This window comes from Lynx rufus, unplaced genomic scaffold (genome assembly GCF_022079265.1).
Source record: "Lynx rufus isolate CCGP_SWC_20201006 ecotype Redwood Valley unplaced genomic scaffold, mLynRuf1.p SCAF_7, whole genome shotgun sequence".
NCBI lineage: Eukaryota > Metazoa > Chordata > Mammalia > Carnivora > Felidae > Lynx > Lynx rufus.
In genome coordinates this window covers 135,583,254-135,601,667 of record NW_025814889.1, presented here as the reverse complement: position 1 = coordinate 135,601,667, position 18,414 = coordinate 135,583,254, and the positions used below count along the sequence as shown (strand labels likewise).

General features: G+C 55.8%; 1 protein-coding gene across 4 annotated transcripts in view; it reads left to right on the top strand.

The window, feature by feature from the left end:
- Positions 1-14,761: 14,761 nt before the first annotated feature.
- The window catches only part of LOC124501436 (NADH-cytochrome b5 reductase 3), a 28,384-nt gene continuing 24,731 nt past the window's right edge, over positions 14,762-18,414 (top strand). The window contains exon 1 of one of the 4 annotated variants that reach the window (XM_047065617.1): positions 14,762-14,838. In XM_047065617.1, coding sequence (XP_046921573.1) covers positions 14,818-14,838 — 21 coding nt within the window. In that variant the 5' untranslated portion in view covers positions 14,762-14,817. Of the gene's footprint in view, positions 14,839-16,541; positions 16,648-16,854; positions 16,929-18,414 lie in introns of those variants that run through there. The other 3 variants (XM_047065620.1, XM_047065618.1, XM_047065619.1) reach the window with 3 other exon arrangements.

Below are 18,414 nucleotides of genomic sequence, written 5' to 3'. Positions count from 1 at the left end.
TGGTCCGGGCCTCGAACCCAATGCCATCTGACAGTGGAGCCTGTGTTCTGTCCTCTGCCCAGCTTCCGCCGCATCGAGAGTCTGAATCCTCCTGAATCTGGGAGGCCGGCGCCTTGGGAACCCACCCTGGGACTCTCTCTGGACTCATTTCTTGTTCCCATGATGCTCTTCGTTGGGGTCACAGCCAGAAGCGTGGGAAGAGGCCGGGACTGCTAGCCTGGCAGCCAGCCGTGGGGCGTCTCCGGCTTTCCCGTGAGCCTCAGTTCTGGCCTCTGGGAAACCCTGCCCATATCCCACGCGGGGCTGCTGTGTGCGTCCCCGGGCCCTCACTGTGCTCCCTCCTCTCCTTGACCCTGAGTCTCTGTCTCCCCACGCTGTACCTGCAGCACAGGAAGCCTCACACGGTCGAGGTGTCTTGACCTCTGCAATCAGGACCAAGACGGGTCAGTTACTGAGGAAGTTCACGGAGTTAGCGGACCCGACTCAAATGGAGCACCGTACCTTCAACGGTTGACTTTAACATGTGTAAGCGGACATCCCCTCGGGATCTGCTGGTGAGGACCCCAGACCCTCCTGGAGCCTGGGGCTGCCGCTGGAGACAGGATCGTACTTCTTGCCTAGCCCACCCCCATCAAGTGGCCTCTGTGACTTCCAGGCGTGGCCCCCACAGTGCAGTGAGGACCTCCAGAGGTTCGCCAGCCACGGGCACACAGACCCCTCCTGGGTTTTGCTGATTTCCTCCCCGTATTTCGTAGCCACCTCATCCGCCTAATTTGTAGAAGTGGTTTAAGCAACTTGCTTGTATCAAGCCTTCCCGTGGGATTCAAGTTTATTCTCATGGAAACCACCGCGCCTTTTCTGTTTTGCCCAAGTTTCAACACCTTACATAACACTTAATTCCTGGATCTCACTCGGGTGGGAGTGGCCTCGAGAGAAGCCAAATCGGCACTCCAGGCACCCTGTGGGCACGGAGAGATGGGGTGCCCACCAGGGGGGCACCTTCTCCCCCTGTTTTGTGTCAGCTGCAGGGACTCCGGGAGCACCTTCACAGCCAGAGTGGGATGCATCTCCCAAGGGCCAGTGCATAAACAGGTGTCGCTGGTGGTCCCCACTCCTCGTGTCCTGTGGGTGACGGCCCAGCCTCTGGCCCCTTCCCCTCCCCAACACCAGGACACCCACCCACCCAGAGTTAGGGCCCCTTCCCCTTGTCGCCCCACTGTCATCCTGCACCTGGTCACCGAAAGCCTCTGGGGATTCAAGAGGCACCCCATTACTAAGCCTCACGGAGCCCCATTCTTTTCTTTCAGTCAAGGCTGGGACTTGGGTAAAGCGAGAGAGGCAGAGTCATCAGGCCCCAAATTGAAGGGGGTGCCCCAAAGCAGTCATTAGGACAAACAACCCAATGAACAGGGGGCACAGGGTCTGAATAGACATTTCGTCAAAGAAGATATGCAAATGGCCAACAAGCACAGGAAAAGACGCTCAACGTCACTAATCATTAGGCAAATGCAAATCAAAACCACGCTGAGGTAACACCTCGCAGCCACCGGATGGCTGCAATCAAAAAGAGAAGCAAGGGGGCGCCTGGGTGGCTCAGTTGGTTGAGCGTCCGACTTCGGCTCAGGTCATGATCTTGCAGTCCGGGAGGGAGTTCGAGCCCCGCGTCGGGCTCTGTGCTGACAGCTCAGAGCCTGGAGCCTGTTTCAGATTCTGGGTCTCCCTCTTGCACTCTGCCCCTCCCCCACTCTCTCTCTCTCTCTCTCTCTCTCTCTCTCTCAAAAATAATAAAATAAGAATTAAAAAAAAAGTGTGAATGACCTAAATATCCATATACAGATGAATGGATAAATAGACCATATATCCAAGCAACAGAATGTTCTTCAGCCAGACCTTGGTTTCTAATGCCATTCTTCAGAAAGAGGAACCAAAGCTCCTTGGAGAAATGGCTGATTCTAAGCCTGGGGAAGGATTTATAGGAAATAAGCCTGGGGCACCTTGTAGCACCAGGAACCAAGGAAATGTTTAAACACACACAATGCTGTGCTAAACGGACGCGGGCCAACTGGAAGAGTTACCAATGGCCAAAGAAAGAAGGAGAGAATTGGACGATAACCCAAAGTAGGAAAATTTCTTTAAAAATATAGCCATGAGGGTCGCCTGGGTGGCTCCGTCGGTTAAGCACCTGACTTCGGCTCAGGTCATGATCTCGCGGTTCGTGGGTTCGAGCCCCGCATTGGGCTCTCTGCTGACAGCTCAGAGCCTGGAACCTGCTTCAGATTCTGTGTCTCCCTCTCTTTCCGCCCCTTCCCCGCTCCCTCTCTCAGACATAAATAAACATGAAAAACTTTTTTTTAAATAAAAATATAGCCACAAGTCCATACTGTTATAAATCAATGATTGAATAAATAAATGAAGAGGGGAGAGGAGACAAATCTCGCAGATAGAAGAATTCCAAATAACTTATGCAGCTGCCCTGAACTTGGGGAGGTGGGACATAACTCTCGCTCGAGTGTACAGGTGCATAGAGGCTTCCTCCCAGAGTGTAGATGATCTGATTGGATCCTTTCAAGAATGCCATTAGGAGCACGTCGTTATTGTAGCCATTTTACCGATGATGAAACTGAGACTCGGAGAGGCCAAGCTCTAGGTCACCCAAGTGGTAAACAGGGAACTTTGCAGCTCCTTGAGGGAGTCCTAGCCTGTTCCCCGCCATATGCCCTCGGATCTCACAGGGACTAGGGGTGTGATTGGCACTCAAAGAAATTGTCAAATGAGGGGCGCCTGGGTGGCTCAGTTGGCTAAGCTTCTGACTCTTGATTTCGGCTCAGGTCATGATCTCCCAGTTCTTGGGTTTGAGCCCCGCATTGGGTTCTGCGCTGACAGTGCGGAGCCTTCTTGGGATTCTGTCTCTCCCTCTTTCTCTGCCCTTCCCCCTGCTGTCAAAACAAACAAACAAACATTTTAAAAAATTGTCAAATGAGTGAAAGCAGAGGACAGGATTGGAGACTGAGAGATCACAGTAGAGATTGGGTGCTCCTGAAGCCACTGCTGTGGGGCTGTGTGATCCCAGGCAGCTCCTGGACCTCTCTGAGTCTGTCTTGGGACCCTCATCTGTAAGAAGGTGATAGGCTTTCCTGCCTCAGAGGTTGCTGTGAGAATAAAGTGAGGTCACTGGTGTGTCCTCATATGGACCTCATTCAAGACTCCAGAGGAAACACAACCTCAGCTCTAGAGTCTTCAGGAGTTACAAGTGGGGGGCTGGGTGGGGCTGGTCCACAGGTTTCGGCCAAGACGCCCATCTTCAGAAATCGGCATAAGGTGGCCGAAAGTGAGCAGCTCCCTGCTTCCTCCTCATCCCTGTGGGGCCCAGGGGCTTTTCTAGACCCACCTGGGTCCGTCCTCTGGCAGTGTGGCCCGCTCAGGAAGCAGATGCCATTAGAAACGTCTTGTCCTGTTGTCCAAGAACCAAGCAGAGGTGGGAGTGGAAACCCAGCTTGAAACCCGGTGCAGCTGCCCACCAAGCCCTGGATCCCCGCGTGGGGCAGAGAAGGGCCACGTCCCAGAGGGGGACCTCCCTAAGCCTCCCGCGCCTTGCCCCAGCCCTGGGTCCACCTCTCTGGTCAGGGCTGGGAGCCTTTATTCCTCCGTGTGTTCTCAAGGAGCCCTGACCGTGCTGGAAGCCCTCTTCCTCTCACAGACAGGCTGCCGGCTTTCTGCCCCCGCCCGGCCCTTCCCCCGGGGCAGCCAGCGCAGGGAAAGGGAAGGAGGAAAATACAGGGGAAGACAGAGCCCAGATCACCATCTCTGATCCTATCTCTCCACAAACGCAAAGCGCCTGGCACCCGGTGGCTCCCTTCCTCCTTTGCACAGTCACCCAGCCTTCTGAGGTTCTCTGAGCACCTTGCCATCCTCCCCTTGCCCAGGTCACACGGTAAGTCAGGAACGCAGTCTTTTCCAGCTCTAGGACCCAGTGGGTGGCAGTCAGCTCACTTCACCTGCCCTGTGGTCACTGGCTTGCTGACCCCTTCTCCTGGGGACCCTCCTGGGCCCACCGCTCACCAGCCCTGCGCTTTCAGTGGGAGTTACCCCGCCTCCAAGCCCGCCCCCACCCACCCCACCCCTGCTTGACTCCACCTCCCTCACCAGAATGGTGGCTAAGGGGAGGCACCTGACCTTGGATGGGCCAATCGGAGAGCGCCATTCCCCAAGAAGGACATATGAGAAAACGGACCAATCAGGGCCCTTCCCTAAGATTTCTTTCCTCAAACCGGTCTGGTGGGTGGCGGGAGGCGCGTCCCTGCGGGAAGGGGCCCAGAAGGACTGGAGAGAGGAAGCTCCCTGGACGAGAGAGGGAAAGATGTGCAGGAGCCAAGTCCTGGCAGCATCCAGGCCATTCCCAGCCTCTCCCAGGGCGCCTCCTTTGATTTGTTGAGCTCCTTCAAAGAGCCTTTAGTAAAGCCCTCCCTGGTTAGCGAAGTTTGAATCGGGTTTCTGCTCGGGCGGTAGGTAGCACATCACACGTGCTGAGATCATGGACTCTGAAGCCAGCCAGCACTTAACCTTGGGTGCGTTCCTGAATAGCTCAGGACCTCAGTTTCCCCCACTGTAGCCCACACTTACCGCGGGGGTTAGCGGAGTTACCATAGCACCTGGCCACACCCGGAAGGCCAGACTCCCCCCCCCCCCCCCACCCCACCCCGGCCGACAGCCCGCCATGGACACTGTGAGATAGACTCAGAATTGCCCCCTCTCTCAGTGGCTTTGTTTTGGGGTGCAGCTCACCACATATGGGACCCAGCACAGTGGTGCTGGAAGGTGCTCTGGGAGGGTGAAGGCTGTCATGCCCGGGTGCCCACCTCCTGCTCCCAAGGGTAGCTCCCTCCCAGGGCCTCTGGCTGCTCACACAAACAGCCATTAGCCACGGGGTTGGACAGATCCGCCCAGATCTGCCTGAGCCCCGGGGTGCCCCCAGCTTGGACTGGGCCGGGAATATCCTGTGCCCAACCCGGCTGTGCCAAGGAGCAACGAAACAGCTCTGTCGTGGGTTGAGTAGTGTCCTCCAAAAAGATGTGTCCCCCCGGGGACACCTGGGTGGCTCAGTCGGTTAAGTGGCCGACTTCAGCTCAGGTCATGATCTCACAGTCTGTGAGTTCAAGCCCCGCGTCGGGCTCTCTGCTGACAGCTCAGAGCCCGGAGCCTGTTTCAGATTCTGTGTCTCCCTCTCTCTCTGACCCTCCCCCGTTCATGCTCTGTCTCTCTCTGTCTCAAAAATAAATAAATGTTTCGGGGCGCCTGGGTGGCGCAGTCGGTTAAGCGTCCGACTTCAGCCAGGTCACGATCTCGCGGTCCGTGAGTTCGAGCCCCGCGTCAGGCTCTGGGCTGATGGCTCGGAGCCTGGAGCCTGTTTCCGATTCTGTGTCTCCCTCTCTCTCTCTACCCCTCCCCCGTTCATGCTCTGTCTCTCTCTGTCCCAAAAATAAATAAACGTTGAAAAAAAAATAAATAAATGTTTAAAAAAAAAAAAAAGATGTGTCCCCCCGGAACCTCAGCCTGTGACCTCGTTTGGAAATAGGTCTTTGCAGATGTAATTATTTAAAGATTTCGAGATTAAATCATCCTGGATTTAGGGTGGGCCCTAAATTGAATGGCTGGTGTCCTTATGAGAAGAGGGGAGGACACAGACGCAGACAGAAGGCGGCGTGAAAATGGAGGCAGAGACCCCAGTGCCACAAGCTGAGAAACACCAAAGAGTCAGGCAGCCGCCAGCGCCTAGGACAGAGGCGTCGGAACTTCACTCCCTCAGGTCCTCCAGAGAGAACCAAACTCCATTTCAGACTTCTGGCCTCCTGAACTGTGAGCGAATAGCTTTCTGTTCGTGGAAGGCAGCCCGTCTGTCGTCATTTGGTAACGGCCACCCTAGAAAACTCTCACCTGCTCACACGACGTGCCATCTGGCAGTCGGGCCGTGTCGCCAGGAAGCTTTGAACTTTGCTCTTTCTTTGCCCACGCGGTTCCATGTCTAAGCACGTACCTTTTACAGAATAATCGGAGAAACAAAGAGGTACATGCAAGGGCATTGCCCACAGTATTGTCCAAAATGGTGACAACCTAGGAAAGAACTAGATAACCTATGAATGGAGTTTAGTCAAATAAAGGCTAGTACTCCACACAGTGGGACATCGGGCAGCTGTTAAACACCATTATGTGGGACGCCTGGGTGGCTCAGCCAGTTAAGCATGGGACTTTGGCTCAGGTCATGATCTCGCGGTTTGTGAGTTTGAGCCCCGAGTTGGGCTCTGTGCTGACTGGAGCCTGCTTTGGATTCTGTGTCCCCCTCTCTCTCTGCACCTCCCCTGCTCACGCTCTGTCTCTCAAAAATAAATAAATGTTAAAAAAAATTAAAATATATATATATATAAAGTAAAAAATAAGCACCATTATGTGTTAATGTCCAAAGAGATTATGTAGTCATACATGAAAAAAAATGTTTCGAAACTGCCTATCTGCACAAAACAGATTTACTGTAGGAAAAGATCGCCAAATTGGACTTCATTAAAATTCAGAACTTCTGGTCATCAAAATACAACACAAAGAGGCTGATTTCGAAGGCCAGTTCTCCCACTAAGGGGCTATGAGACGTTGGGTGAACTATTTCAATCCTCTGCGCCTCAGTTTCTCATCTATAAAATGGGGAGGCTGTCTTTGTTAGGTTTGTTCCAGTTAACTATTATTGCGTGACCAACCACTCTAAAACTTAGTGGTGTGAAACAGCAACGGTCTTCTTATTCTCTCATCTGTGTGAAATTAGAGCAGGGTTTGCAGGGGGTGGCTCAGCTCTGCTCCTCAGGGCGCCGGCTGAGGTGGCCCAACGGGGGCTGGAGGACCTGCTTCCAAGATGGCGTGCTCACATGGCTGGCAAGTTGGTGCTGGCTGTTGACTGGGAGGTCAGGTGAGCGGAGGGTCCGAGGCCTGGGCTCCTCTCCGCGGGGGCTTCTCTATGGGCTGCTAGGACTTCCTCACAGCATGGTGGCCGGGTTTCAAGAGCAAACATCTCAGGAGATGGGACGTGGAGGCCACCCATTTCCTATGGGCTGCCCCTCCCACCCCCGCCAGTGGTAGAGTGTCACTTTTGCCATATTCTTTTTTTTTTTATGTTAAGTTTTAAATTTTTAATTTTTTTTCCACTTTTTTTTTTTTTTTTTTTTTTTGGGACAGAGAGAGACAGAGCATGAACGGGGTAGGGGCACAGAGAGAGGGAGACACAGAATCGGAAACAGGCTCCAGGCTCCGAGCCATCAGCCCAGAGCCCGACGCGGGGCTCGAACTCACGGACCGCGAGATCGTGACCTGGCTGAAGTCGGACGCTTAACCGACTGCGCCACCGAGGCGCCCCTAAATTTTTAATTTTTTAATTTGCATCCAAATTAGTTAGCATCTAGCGCAACAGTGATTTCAGGAGTAGATTCCTTAGTGCTCCTTCCCCATTGAGCCCCTCCCCCCTCCCCGACCCCTCCAGGAACCCTCAGTTTGTTCTCCATATTTATGAGTCTCTTCTGCTTTGTCCCCCTCCCTGTTTTTATATTATTTTTGTTTCCCTTCCCTTATGTTCATCTGTTCTGTCTCTTGAAGTCCTCATAGTAGTGAAGTCATATGATTTTTGTCTTTCTCTGACTAATTTCACTTAGCATAATACCCTCCAGTTCCATCCACGTAGTTGCAAATGGCAAGATTTCATTCTTTTTGATTGCCCAGTAATACTCCATTGTGTATATATACCACATCTTCTTTATCCATTCATCCATCGATCGACATTGGGCTCTTTCCATCCTTTGGCTATTGTTGATAGTGTGGCTATAAACATGGGGGTGCGTGTGTCCCTTCGAAATAGCACACCCATATCCCTTGGATAAATACGTTTGGTATTTATCCAATCCTCTGGATAAATAGTCGTGCAATTGCTGGGTCGTAGGGTAGTTCTATTTTTAGTTTTTTGAGGCACCTCCATACTGTTTTCCAGAGTGGCTGCACCAGCTTGCATTCCCACCAACAACGCAAAAGAGATCCTCTTTCTCCGCATCCTCGCCAACATCTGTTGTTGCCCGAGTTGTGAATGTTAGCCATTCTGACGGGTGTAAGGTGGTACTTCATTGTGGTTTTGATTTGTATTCACTTCTGCCATATTCTATTGGTCAAGAAGTCACAGAACCCAGATTGAAGGGGAGGGGACCCAAACCCCCAATCTCTCAAAGGGTGGAATGTCAAAGAATTTACAGACATATTTTAAGACTGCCAAAGGGCTGCTTATGAGGATTAAGTCAAATCATGTAATCACAGTCTCAAAGGATCATCCCATAGATGACTTCTTAAATGCAATAGGGCTTTACAGGGTAAAGCCTGGCCGTCGGCTGAGCCAAGTGGTCAAAGCTAGCCTCACAGAAATGGAATAAACCGACAGGATTGCTGCTTCTTAAAGAAGCCATGCATACTCCTGCCTCAGGGCCTTTGCACCTGCTGTTCTCACTGCCTGGAATGCTCTTTCCCCAGTTATCCACAGGGCTTGCTTGCTGACTTCCTTCGGGTCTCTGCTTCAATGTCATCACCCCAGGAAGGCCTCTCTGGCCCCTACATAAAATTGCTACCCCCGTCTCCTTCTGGCCCTGCTCTGCCTTTCCTTTTCCACCAGACATTACATGTCTTTTTTTTTTTTTTAATTGTTTCTGCTTTATTCTGTTTTCCCCCATGAGAACGCCAGCTCTTCAAAGGCATTTTTGTCTTGCTCACTGCTGGACCCCCAGCACCTAGAATGATGCCTGGAACATAGTAGGTGCTCGGTAAAGATATGAGGGATGAATGCATGAATCTGGTGGTGGCAGCCCAAATGTCACCTCTTTTGTGAGGTCTCCCTTGATTTCACCCGCAAGTGAAAGGCCTTGACCTGGGGTTCCTCCCCACTGTTTTCAGCTTGCTGCTTAGGTGTGTCCCTGGGGACTGAGCCACATTCATCTCTCAGTCCCAGCCTGCTCTCAGCATACCAGAGACACTCAGGTAATCACGCTTCCAGCTCTCACTTCCACCTGCCCACAGACCCAGATTTGGGAAGCAGTTTACATGTGGCATCTCAGTTAACCCTCAACATGGCCTTCTGAGATATGCGGATCACCCGTCTGTGGACATGTCCCGGAGAGGAGTGGTCACTGGCCCTAGACGGCTGGTTTGGGCAGAGCCAAGCCTAGAACCCTCGACTCCGGCTTTCCAGGGAGCAGAGTGCATGAGAATTACACACTGTCGGAGCACCTCGGGAGGACCTGAACCTCAGCCTCATCAGAACCTGAAGGGCCCCCAGGCTGGAAGCTGATACGGCAAGAGCCTCGGATTTATCATAAGAAGCCAGAAATCCTAAGTTGGCAATTAATTCAAATGAAGCCAAAACCCAGAACAGATTCTCCCGTGGGCTGGATGCCACCCTTCGGCCAGCACTTTGCGACCTGCGTTCTGGCGAGGTTCTATCTAGATTCTAGATGGTCGTCTATTTTGTAGGCAAGAAAACAGGCCTAGAGAGGGGAGTGATTTGCCCAAGGTCACATGGCAAGAGCCAAGATTTTGAAAATTTCTGGTCTAGGGGCGTCGGTTAAGCATCCCATCCGGCTCTTGGCTTCGGCTCAGGTCGTGATCTCATAGTTCATGAGTTCGAGCCCCACGTCAGGTTCCACACTGTGCAGAGCCTGCTTGGGATTCTCTCTCTCTCTCCCTCTCTCTCTGCCCCTCTCTGCTTGTGCTCTTTCTCTCTCTCAAAATAAATACACTTTAAAAACAAAAAAGGAAAGAAAATTTCTGGTCTAGAGAAGGCAGTATTTTATGGGGAGTGACCCGGAGCTCCCCACCCCGGAGTCAGTCCCTGCCATTCGCTGTAAGGCAGCCCAGGCCAACAAGGAAGAGGGAAAACAGACGCCTAATTCCAGGGTCAGGCGGCCATGGGGAGAGCTGAGTTTCAGAAGCAAATAGACCCGGGTTCAAACTCCAACCCAAACCCCCATCAGCTGTTGTGACATGTGGCCTCGGGCAAGGTTCTTCCCTCTCTGAGCCACGTCTCTCCTCCGTGAGCTGGGCACACGATACCCTGGGTAAGAAATGACTGGCTCCCGAGCTCGGCTGGGACTGTGCTTCGAGAACTTCCGAGGAGAACTGATGAGGTTGCCACATAGAATGCACACCGCCCCGATTCCTGTTTCTTCAACCTCCCAGGTGCCCACACGAAGACTGTGCCAGAGCAGCTGCTTGGCTTCCAAAGAGGCCTGGGCAGAACAGGTCTGGTGACCCTGGGGCTGACCTCCTGTCCCAGCACACCCTCCCTGTCCCAGCACTTTCACACACGGAGCAGGCGGCTGGATTCCACCATTAATGCTTCGGCCTCTGGCTAGGCGGCCACCCCAGCCCTGCAGCTGCTGCTACTATGTTCCCCTAGTTCCTCCTACGGCAGGAAGTAATTTGGGCAGAAATGCCTCCCGGGTCCCCGCTGCACAGCCCCCTGCCCCACCCCAGCCCTGTGTCCCTCTTTCCCCGCCCCGGAGCCATTCTCTCCTCGGGCCTGGCCCCTTCTGAACTCCAGATGCCGGACCCCATTGACTCTCAGGCCCTCCCGCCCCCTCTCCCACAGCCCCTTAAACTTACCCCGCTCATGCCAGGCCAGAGGCCTCCTGCCCACCTTCCTGAGCTGGTGGACCTCAGGCCCCATAGGTCCTGCCCCCTGAACACTCTTTACATCCCCTGAGCATTAGTCTGAACCTTATGGCATGTCACTGGTCCCTGCAGCTGCCCCCTGACTGGTCCCTGACCTTCAGTCTTGCTCGCCTCTGCCCACACTCCCCGCCCCCCACAGCCAGAGGAAGCTTTCTCTTTGGGGCTTGGACTCACGACCCGAGATCGACAGTCGCATGCTCTACCAACTGAGCCAGCCAGATGCCCCCAGAGGGAGCTTTCTAGAACTGTCTGGCAAGGGCCTTCCAAGCTCAAGTCCCTTCTTCCAGGGCTGTCATCTACTCTGACAGAAGGGCAGCTCATCCCAGCATTCAAGGCCCACCAAAGTCACCTGCCTCATTTCTTGCATCTGATAACACCTGCCACACATGCTTTTATTCCCTACATCTGAGTTTAAAAATTATAATGGGGCGCCTGGGTGGCGCAGTCGGTTAAGCGTCCGACTTCAGCCAGGTCACGATCTCGCGGTCCGTGAGTTCGAGCCCCGCGTCGGGCTCTGGGCTGATGGCTCAGAGCCTGGAGCCTGTTTCGATTCTGTGTCTCCCTCTCTCTCTGCCCCTCCCCCGTTCATGCTCTGTCTCTCTCTGTCCCAAAAATAAATAAACGTTGAATTTCATTATAAAAAAAAAAAATTATTCATCGGTACCCTGAAATTAGAATTGAACTGGATGTCCTATATCTTACTTGGCAACCCGACTGTCAGTCCAAACATCCTAGACATCATGAGGTTTTAGTGTAATTTTTGGTGCAGCAACTGGGACATACTTAACTACTAAAAAAAAGTTCATTGTTTAACTAAAATTCAAATTTAACCGGGCACCTTATATTTTTATCTGCGAAATCTGGCAACCTAGAACTTACACAGGTAACAGGGACCGGGGAGGGGGGCTGTCAGGGGTCAGAGAGCCCCAGCCTGGACCCAGAAACCCTGCCCATTATTCTGCCTGAAAGTCTCCTTCCCAAACGCCCACCCTCGTCCATGGAGCCCAGAGACTCCTCGGGAGGAGCTATTCCACTACTGGCCACTTCTCTCCTCTCCCTGGGCCTCAGCTTCCTCTTCTAGCAAATGAAACTAATGGTTTCTCCATCCTCTCAGTCTCTCCCAAGGATCAAACGCCTGACGAGAGGAGGGGATTCCCACCTGGCAGGGCGTGCCCAGAAGGCAAAGAGGCTTGGGGGGAGTTTCCGTTCTTTGGCTCATAGAAGGACCTTGAGGAATGATTAGGATGAAGGTCTTCCCCCAACCCAAAGCACCTTGTAAACCAGTTAAACCACCTCAGTGATAATTGATTCAGGCAAGCAGCATCCGCACATGCTAAAAATCACTGGGGGGCGCCTGGGTGGCGCAGTCGGTTGGGCGTCCGACTTCAGCCAGGTCACGATCTCGCGGTCCGTGAGTTCGAGCCCCGCATCGGGCTCTGGGCTGATGGCTCAGAGCCTGGAGCCTGTTTCCGATTCTGTGTCTCCCTCTCTCTCTGCCCCTCCCCCGTTCATGCTCTGTCTCTCTCTGTCCCAAAAATAAATAAACGTTGAAAAAAAAAAATTAAAAAAAAAAATCACTGGATCAAAATTTGTTGGGGATCAGGGCATTCACACAGCATCCAAGGAGAAGTTACCTTATTGTAGGTAGACCGGGCCGGGCAACAACAGGGAACAGTCCATCACCTGCCCTCTGATCCGAAGGAGACCTGCCAGGTAAACTCCACGCTTAGCCTGGGATTAAACCCTGAACCAGAAAAAAAAATAACAGCCAGAAAGGACATTACAGGGGCATCTGGGGCAATGGAACGTGGACCCGGGACTAGGTAACAGTATTGTATTGATGTTAAAGTTCCTGAACTTGATCACTGAACAGTGGTATGTCAGAGAACAGCCTTGTTCTTAGGAGAAATGTGGTGAAGTATTCAGAGGTGAAGGTCACATATCTGCAATTGTCTATGGCTCAGCAAAAGCAAACATAGGGAGGATGGGAGAGAGAGAGACAGGTCAAATGGTAACAGCTGGGGAATCTGATAGTTCATTGTACTATTCTTGCAATTTCTCTGTCCATTGGGTATTTTTCCAAGCCTGAGGGCACACCCAGAAATAAAATATCAGAATTAGAAGTGGTCTTGGGGCTCCTGGGTGGCTCAGTCAGTTAAGCATCTGACTTTGGCTCAGGTCATGACATCTGACGGTTTGTGAGTTTCAGCCCCACGGCCGGGTCACTGCTGTCAGCACAGGGTCCTTTTCGGATCCTCTGTCCCCCTCTCTCCCTCTGGCCCTTCCCTGAGCGCACACACACTCTCTCTCTCTCAAAAATAAACATAAAAAAAAAAAAGAAAAAGTCTTAAAGACACTGTGCCCTCCCCCACCTCCCACAGAGGAAGACCCTGAATGGGGAAGGCCTGAGCCTGTCACACCAGTGAATGGCAGTTAAAACTACCCGCTTGATTTGAGTTCTAACAGCAGGAGGGGGCCACCTAATCAATGTCATCCCAGCCCCTCTCTCTGCTCCCCACATACCCCTCGACACTATGGCCGCCCTACTGTCCTGCAGGAGGTGAGCAGTTCCCGTGGAGTCTGGGGAGAAATCTAGCCCTCCCTCTCCAAAGAAACAGAACTACTGTGATCTTAAAATTGTGATCAATAATTTTGATCAGTCGGTGGCTGGCTCAGTCGGTGGAGCATGCGACTCTTGATCTCAGGGTTGTGAGTTTGAGCCCCATGTTGGGCATAGAGATTACTAAATAATAGTAATAATAATAATAATTAATTTTAAAATGTGACCAACACAACTGAAATCATGCCTAACTGATCTGCTCTCACATTTACCCTTGTAGTCTAAGGCAGCAGATCTCTTTCTCTGTCCCTCTCTCCACGCTGTCCCCAGTTCCCTTTTAAAACCAGCTGTTCACTCCCCCACAGGCCTAAATCTTCCCCACAGTCCCCCACATTCCAGTTCTCTCCACCCAGGCCCCCATACTGCCTCATCCCGACTTCACATCACACCATTGTGCCCCCAGCTCCACTGTTCCAGTCCCTCTCGCTTTTGTGACCTTGTGTCTGTCCACCTTGTTCCTACCTCCAGGCTCTGCCCAGTTCCTTCTGCCTGGAAGGCCCAGTTCTCCGCCTGGCCAGAACCATGCTGCAGGAACACATCACCTGGCAGCCTGACCAAGTCAGATTATCAGGAGCTCACATCCGGGTCCAAGACCATTCCAGGAGGCTAGGGCCAGAGGGGCCCCCCAGGGACCATCGTGGGCCTACACAGAGGAGATACTGTTAAATTCACTCATTCAACAAGTATTGAGCACCTACTGTATGCCAGGCTCTGTGCTAGGCTCCGGGCATGCATGCAAGGGACTTCAGAGCAGAGTCCTGCCCCCAGGGAGACCACAGTCCACTGGGATGCGGTGGGGCTGGGGGCAGACCATCCCCGATACAACACACGGGATGACTTCAGCTCCAAGCGAAGTGCTACGAAGACACAGGGTCAGCCTTTGGGGGGGGGGGGGCGGGCAGGGCAGGACTTGAGTAGGGAACAGCTGACCTGACAGCCAAACAGTAAGCCAGGGCTGGCCCTGAGGCAGCTGGGGATAGTGTCCCCGAGAGAGAGAACAGCACCTTCACTGGCCTGGAGGGGCCCTGAGCTAAACCGAGTCGGGAATATGGAGGCCTGTGAGGCCCAGCACCGCGCTCAGGGCCACCCTGCGAAGTTAGGCCAGGCGTGGCCTGGTGGTTTCCGGATTTTAAGTTCCGGATCCCATCGCGGGAGGGCGCCACCTTCCCCCTCTCTAGCGACGAGCGGGAGGGAGGGGGGGCCCTGGGAAGGCCGACGTCCCACCCGAGGCCGCCCAGAGGGCCCGGGCCCGGCCGAGCGCTAGCGGGGCGACCCCACCGCGGGCCACGTGCCGTGCGCGGGGTCCCCCCGCCGCCGCCCCTTCCTCTCGGCGGCGTGAGGGGCGGGGCCGCCCGCTCGGCCCCGCCCCTCCTGCGGGGTGACGCCGCCAGGGGGCGGGCCCTGGGCGCGGCGGCCCGACTGTCTCGGCGGCGGCGGAGCGAGCGAGGAGCGGCGCCACCATGGGGGCCCAGCTGAGCACGGTAGGCGGGGAGGGGGCGCGGGGAGCGCGGGGGGCGCGGGGGGCAGGGACGGGGCCGCGGGGTCGGGAGCACGGGGCCCCCCCATCCGCCCCGCGCGTGCCCGGTGGGCGCCGTGACTCACGCCCCGGCCCTCCATGGCCGGGACCCAGCCCTCCTCCCGAGGGGCGTGCGGGCGGCGGGCACCCGGCTGACGGGCACTGGGGCGCCCCGCCGCCACCCGCATCCCTCCGGGTCCCGCCCCGTGGAGGGCGGAGCGGGCTGCGCGTGAGCCCTGCGAGCGAGGGTGGGAGAGAGGGTGTGGCTGGGAAAGTTGGCGTGTGCCCGAGTGTGCGAGTGTGCACGAGAGTGCGTGTGAGAATGCGAGTGCGCGCGAGTCGGTGAGTGCACGTGTGTAGCCGAGTGTGAACATGACACGGCGGGGTGTGCTGTGAACTGTGAGCGTGCACGAGAGTGCGCGAGCGCCCACGGGTGTGTGTGTGTGTGTGTGTGTGTGTGTGCAGATGTGTGGCTGAGTGTGAGCATACGGAGTGGGTGTGGTGTGAGGTGCGAGTACAGGAGAGTATGAGTGAGTGAGAGGGTGTGTGGCCGAGTGCACGTGTGTGAGAGTTTCTGCGAGCGCGTGAATGTGGGAGGGGGCGCGTGCGGGCGATGTGGCGGCATGGCAGGGTTCGTGGCTTCTCCGGGCGCCGGTGACCACGCTGCACCCCTGCCTGCTGCTGCTGCGGGGCTGCAAGACTTGTGAGGCCCTCGCGAGGAACCCGGTTTCACAGATGAAGAAACTCGACTCACACTTGGCCGCCTTCCCATGCTGGGGGTGGTGGTGCTGAACTCGTGGGGCTCCAAAGTCCACCATCATGCTGTCACTTTTGGGACTCCCGGTGCCTCCCTCCCCCACCTCCCCTGCCCGCCTCCTCTCTGGGATTTCTCAAAAGCCACAGTGGAGGGCCTGGGGACGGGTGCTCCAGCCTCCCTCCTGCCCCCCGCCCCCGGACGTGCTCTGGTCCCGGGAGCTGGCTGGGCACCGGGAGCAGTGGCAGGGCGGGCATCAAGAGGATTAGGCCCAGAGCCACTTGCGTCCGCAGCCACCTCCACCCCAGGCGCCTGGGACCTGGACGGCGCCTGCCTCTTCCCTCTGGCTCTGTGAGGCTCCTGCTCAGGATGAGGCAAATGGTTCTCTTGGCCTCCGGGTATTTGTTCCTGCAGTTGTGGCCCAGCCCGGGACTCTGGGGGACATCCAGACCTAGGAGCAGCCTTGCCCAGGGCAAACCTGTGGGCATTACTGAGGGTAACGTCCTGACCCTCCTCCTTCGTTACTCAACCCCGCCCCAGGACCCCCACCCCTGCTGTTTTCCCACAGCGCTTCTCACTTTCTAGCTGGTGCTGGTTGGATTTGTCACTGTGCCCCCAGCATGTGGCCGCTCCATACATTTTGCCAAGGCCCCCTTGCAACCCCCTTGTGAGTTAGGAGACTCACCAGCTCCACGGCCCCCTCTGTCCAAGAGGTGGGCAGGGATTGACCTGCTGGGGTCCCCACGTAGCCCAAAATGCCCAGAGCAGACCCTAGCCAGGCTTCCTGCTGCACCAGCTCCACAGGGTCTGCGGGAGGCCGGCTCAGGCTCTGGGCACCAGACTCTTATCTGGGGTGTACAGGCTTTGCAGGAGGCCTCCTCCTATACTCCAGGGGGCCCCAGCTCAGGGACTGGCACTTGGGGGAACATCGGGGGTTTGGCCTGCCAGCCGGGACCGTGGCTCCCCTGCCCCCGGCACATCCGTGAGTGCTCAGTGGGCCCCGATAGACCGCCACGACAGGTAGAGTCCCAGGCTCCCTCGCTGCCCCCGCAGCTCTGTGGCTCTTCCGTGGCCCTTGCCCCTAGCTCCAGGGGAGCGGGACTGTGTCTCCTCCACGGAAAGTGTCTCTGCTGTCCACCTGCCCCTCCTCCTGGGTGCACTTCCCCCACGGTTCCGAGCCAGGAGCCCCCCGCTGCAGAACTTCCTCCACTCCCTCCCACTTCCTCCCACTTCCTGAGAAGGGGACCCAGAGGGAGGTGGACACTCAGATCCCAGCGGGGCGGCTGGCGGGCGGCAGGCAGGTAAGCCTCAGCACCGGGAGCCGGCCCCCCGGGAGGGCTAGGCCTGTGCTCAGACCCCACCTGGGTAGAGCGGGTGCCCGGGTCCCAGTAGGGAACTCCACGGAGTGGGGCAGCTGGGCAGGGTGCCGTGTGGGGGGCAGCAGGGTTGCCCATCCCCTCAGCAACGGTGGGTGAGCTGGGGGCGCCCTGGAGACATCCTGGGACTCTGGCTGCCCCTTTCCCTCTCTCTTTCTGTGTCAGCAGAGGTGAGGAAAAGCAGGTGGTGGGTTCCCCGGTGGGCCGAGCACGGCCTGCGGGGCACCGGGTCAAGGCCTGGGGGGCAGCTGTCCCCTAGATCCCCCCGAGGGGCTGTGGTGACTGTGTGTGTGTGCGCGCGTGTGCGCGCGCATGTGTGCATACACATGTGTACGTGTGTGTGTCTGAGCAGCAAGGCCGAGGAGGAGCTGGGGTGGGGCCTTGGCTTCCACCATCTGCCTCCTGTTTACTCTGTCCACGACTTGCAGGGGTGGGGGTGGTACCGTGGACTAGGAGGGGCTGCAGAGTTCATTCTGCCCCCAGGTTGTAGGAACAGGGCATCCCTACCCCTTGTGAATCTTTAACTTTCCATTGCTCCCCTTCCCCGGACTGTGTCTGTCTTCCCCACTGGCTTGAGCTCCTCAGGGGCAGGGTCCCCTGGCTGGTGTTCCCCGAATCCCCCGTGAGTCCCGATAGGTGTGCTCACTGGGGTTTGTGGCCTGAAGGACTGACTGACAGCGAGGGTCTGCCCACAGCTGCCTCCCCAGGTGGGAGTTCGTACATATGCAGAGTCCACAGGCGCAGAGAGGCAGGGCGGTACGGTGACTCAGTGCGTGGACTCGGTCACGTGCCTCGGTTCACATCCTGGCCCTCGGGCCAGGTCTTTCACCCGGCCTCTGTTTCCTTGCCCGAAATGGGGGTGGTATCAGCTCCCGTCTCCTAGGCTTGAGGATTATGTGAGATAATAGGAGCAAAGCAGCTGTACCTCGCTCTGCATAGCCCAGTTTTGGGGACCGGAGGCTGGGAGGAAGGCTGCTGCTGACATTTATCAGCTGCCCACACGGGCGGCTCCTTCCGGCCATGGCTCTGATCCTAGCATCCCTCCACGCGGTAGGCGTGCCTCACCGATGTGGAGCCGCCAGGAAGCCAGGATCGAAGCTAGGATCATAGCCACCCCGGCCTGTGCTCTGTGGAGGACTTTGGGTCTTCAAAGGGACAAGATGAGCTGGTGCCCCGCCCTCACCCGGGAGGGATCTGGCCTCTTGCCCTGACTCCTGAAACTTCCAGGCAAAATATAAAAGTCAGACAGAGACCTTGGGGGGGGGGGGAGGTGCTTGTTGCTGTCCCTTCACGAATTTATCCACACATGTTTATTGAGTGTCCCTGCTCTGAGCTCTGGGGATGCAATGGTGATGAGACCACCGATTCCCCCACCCCCCGACCCCCGCCCCTTCTGGGGCTTCTGATCTAG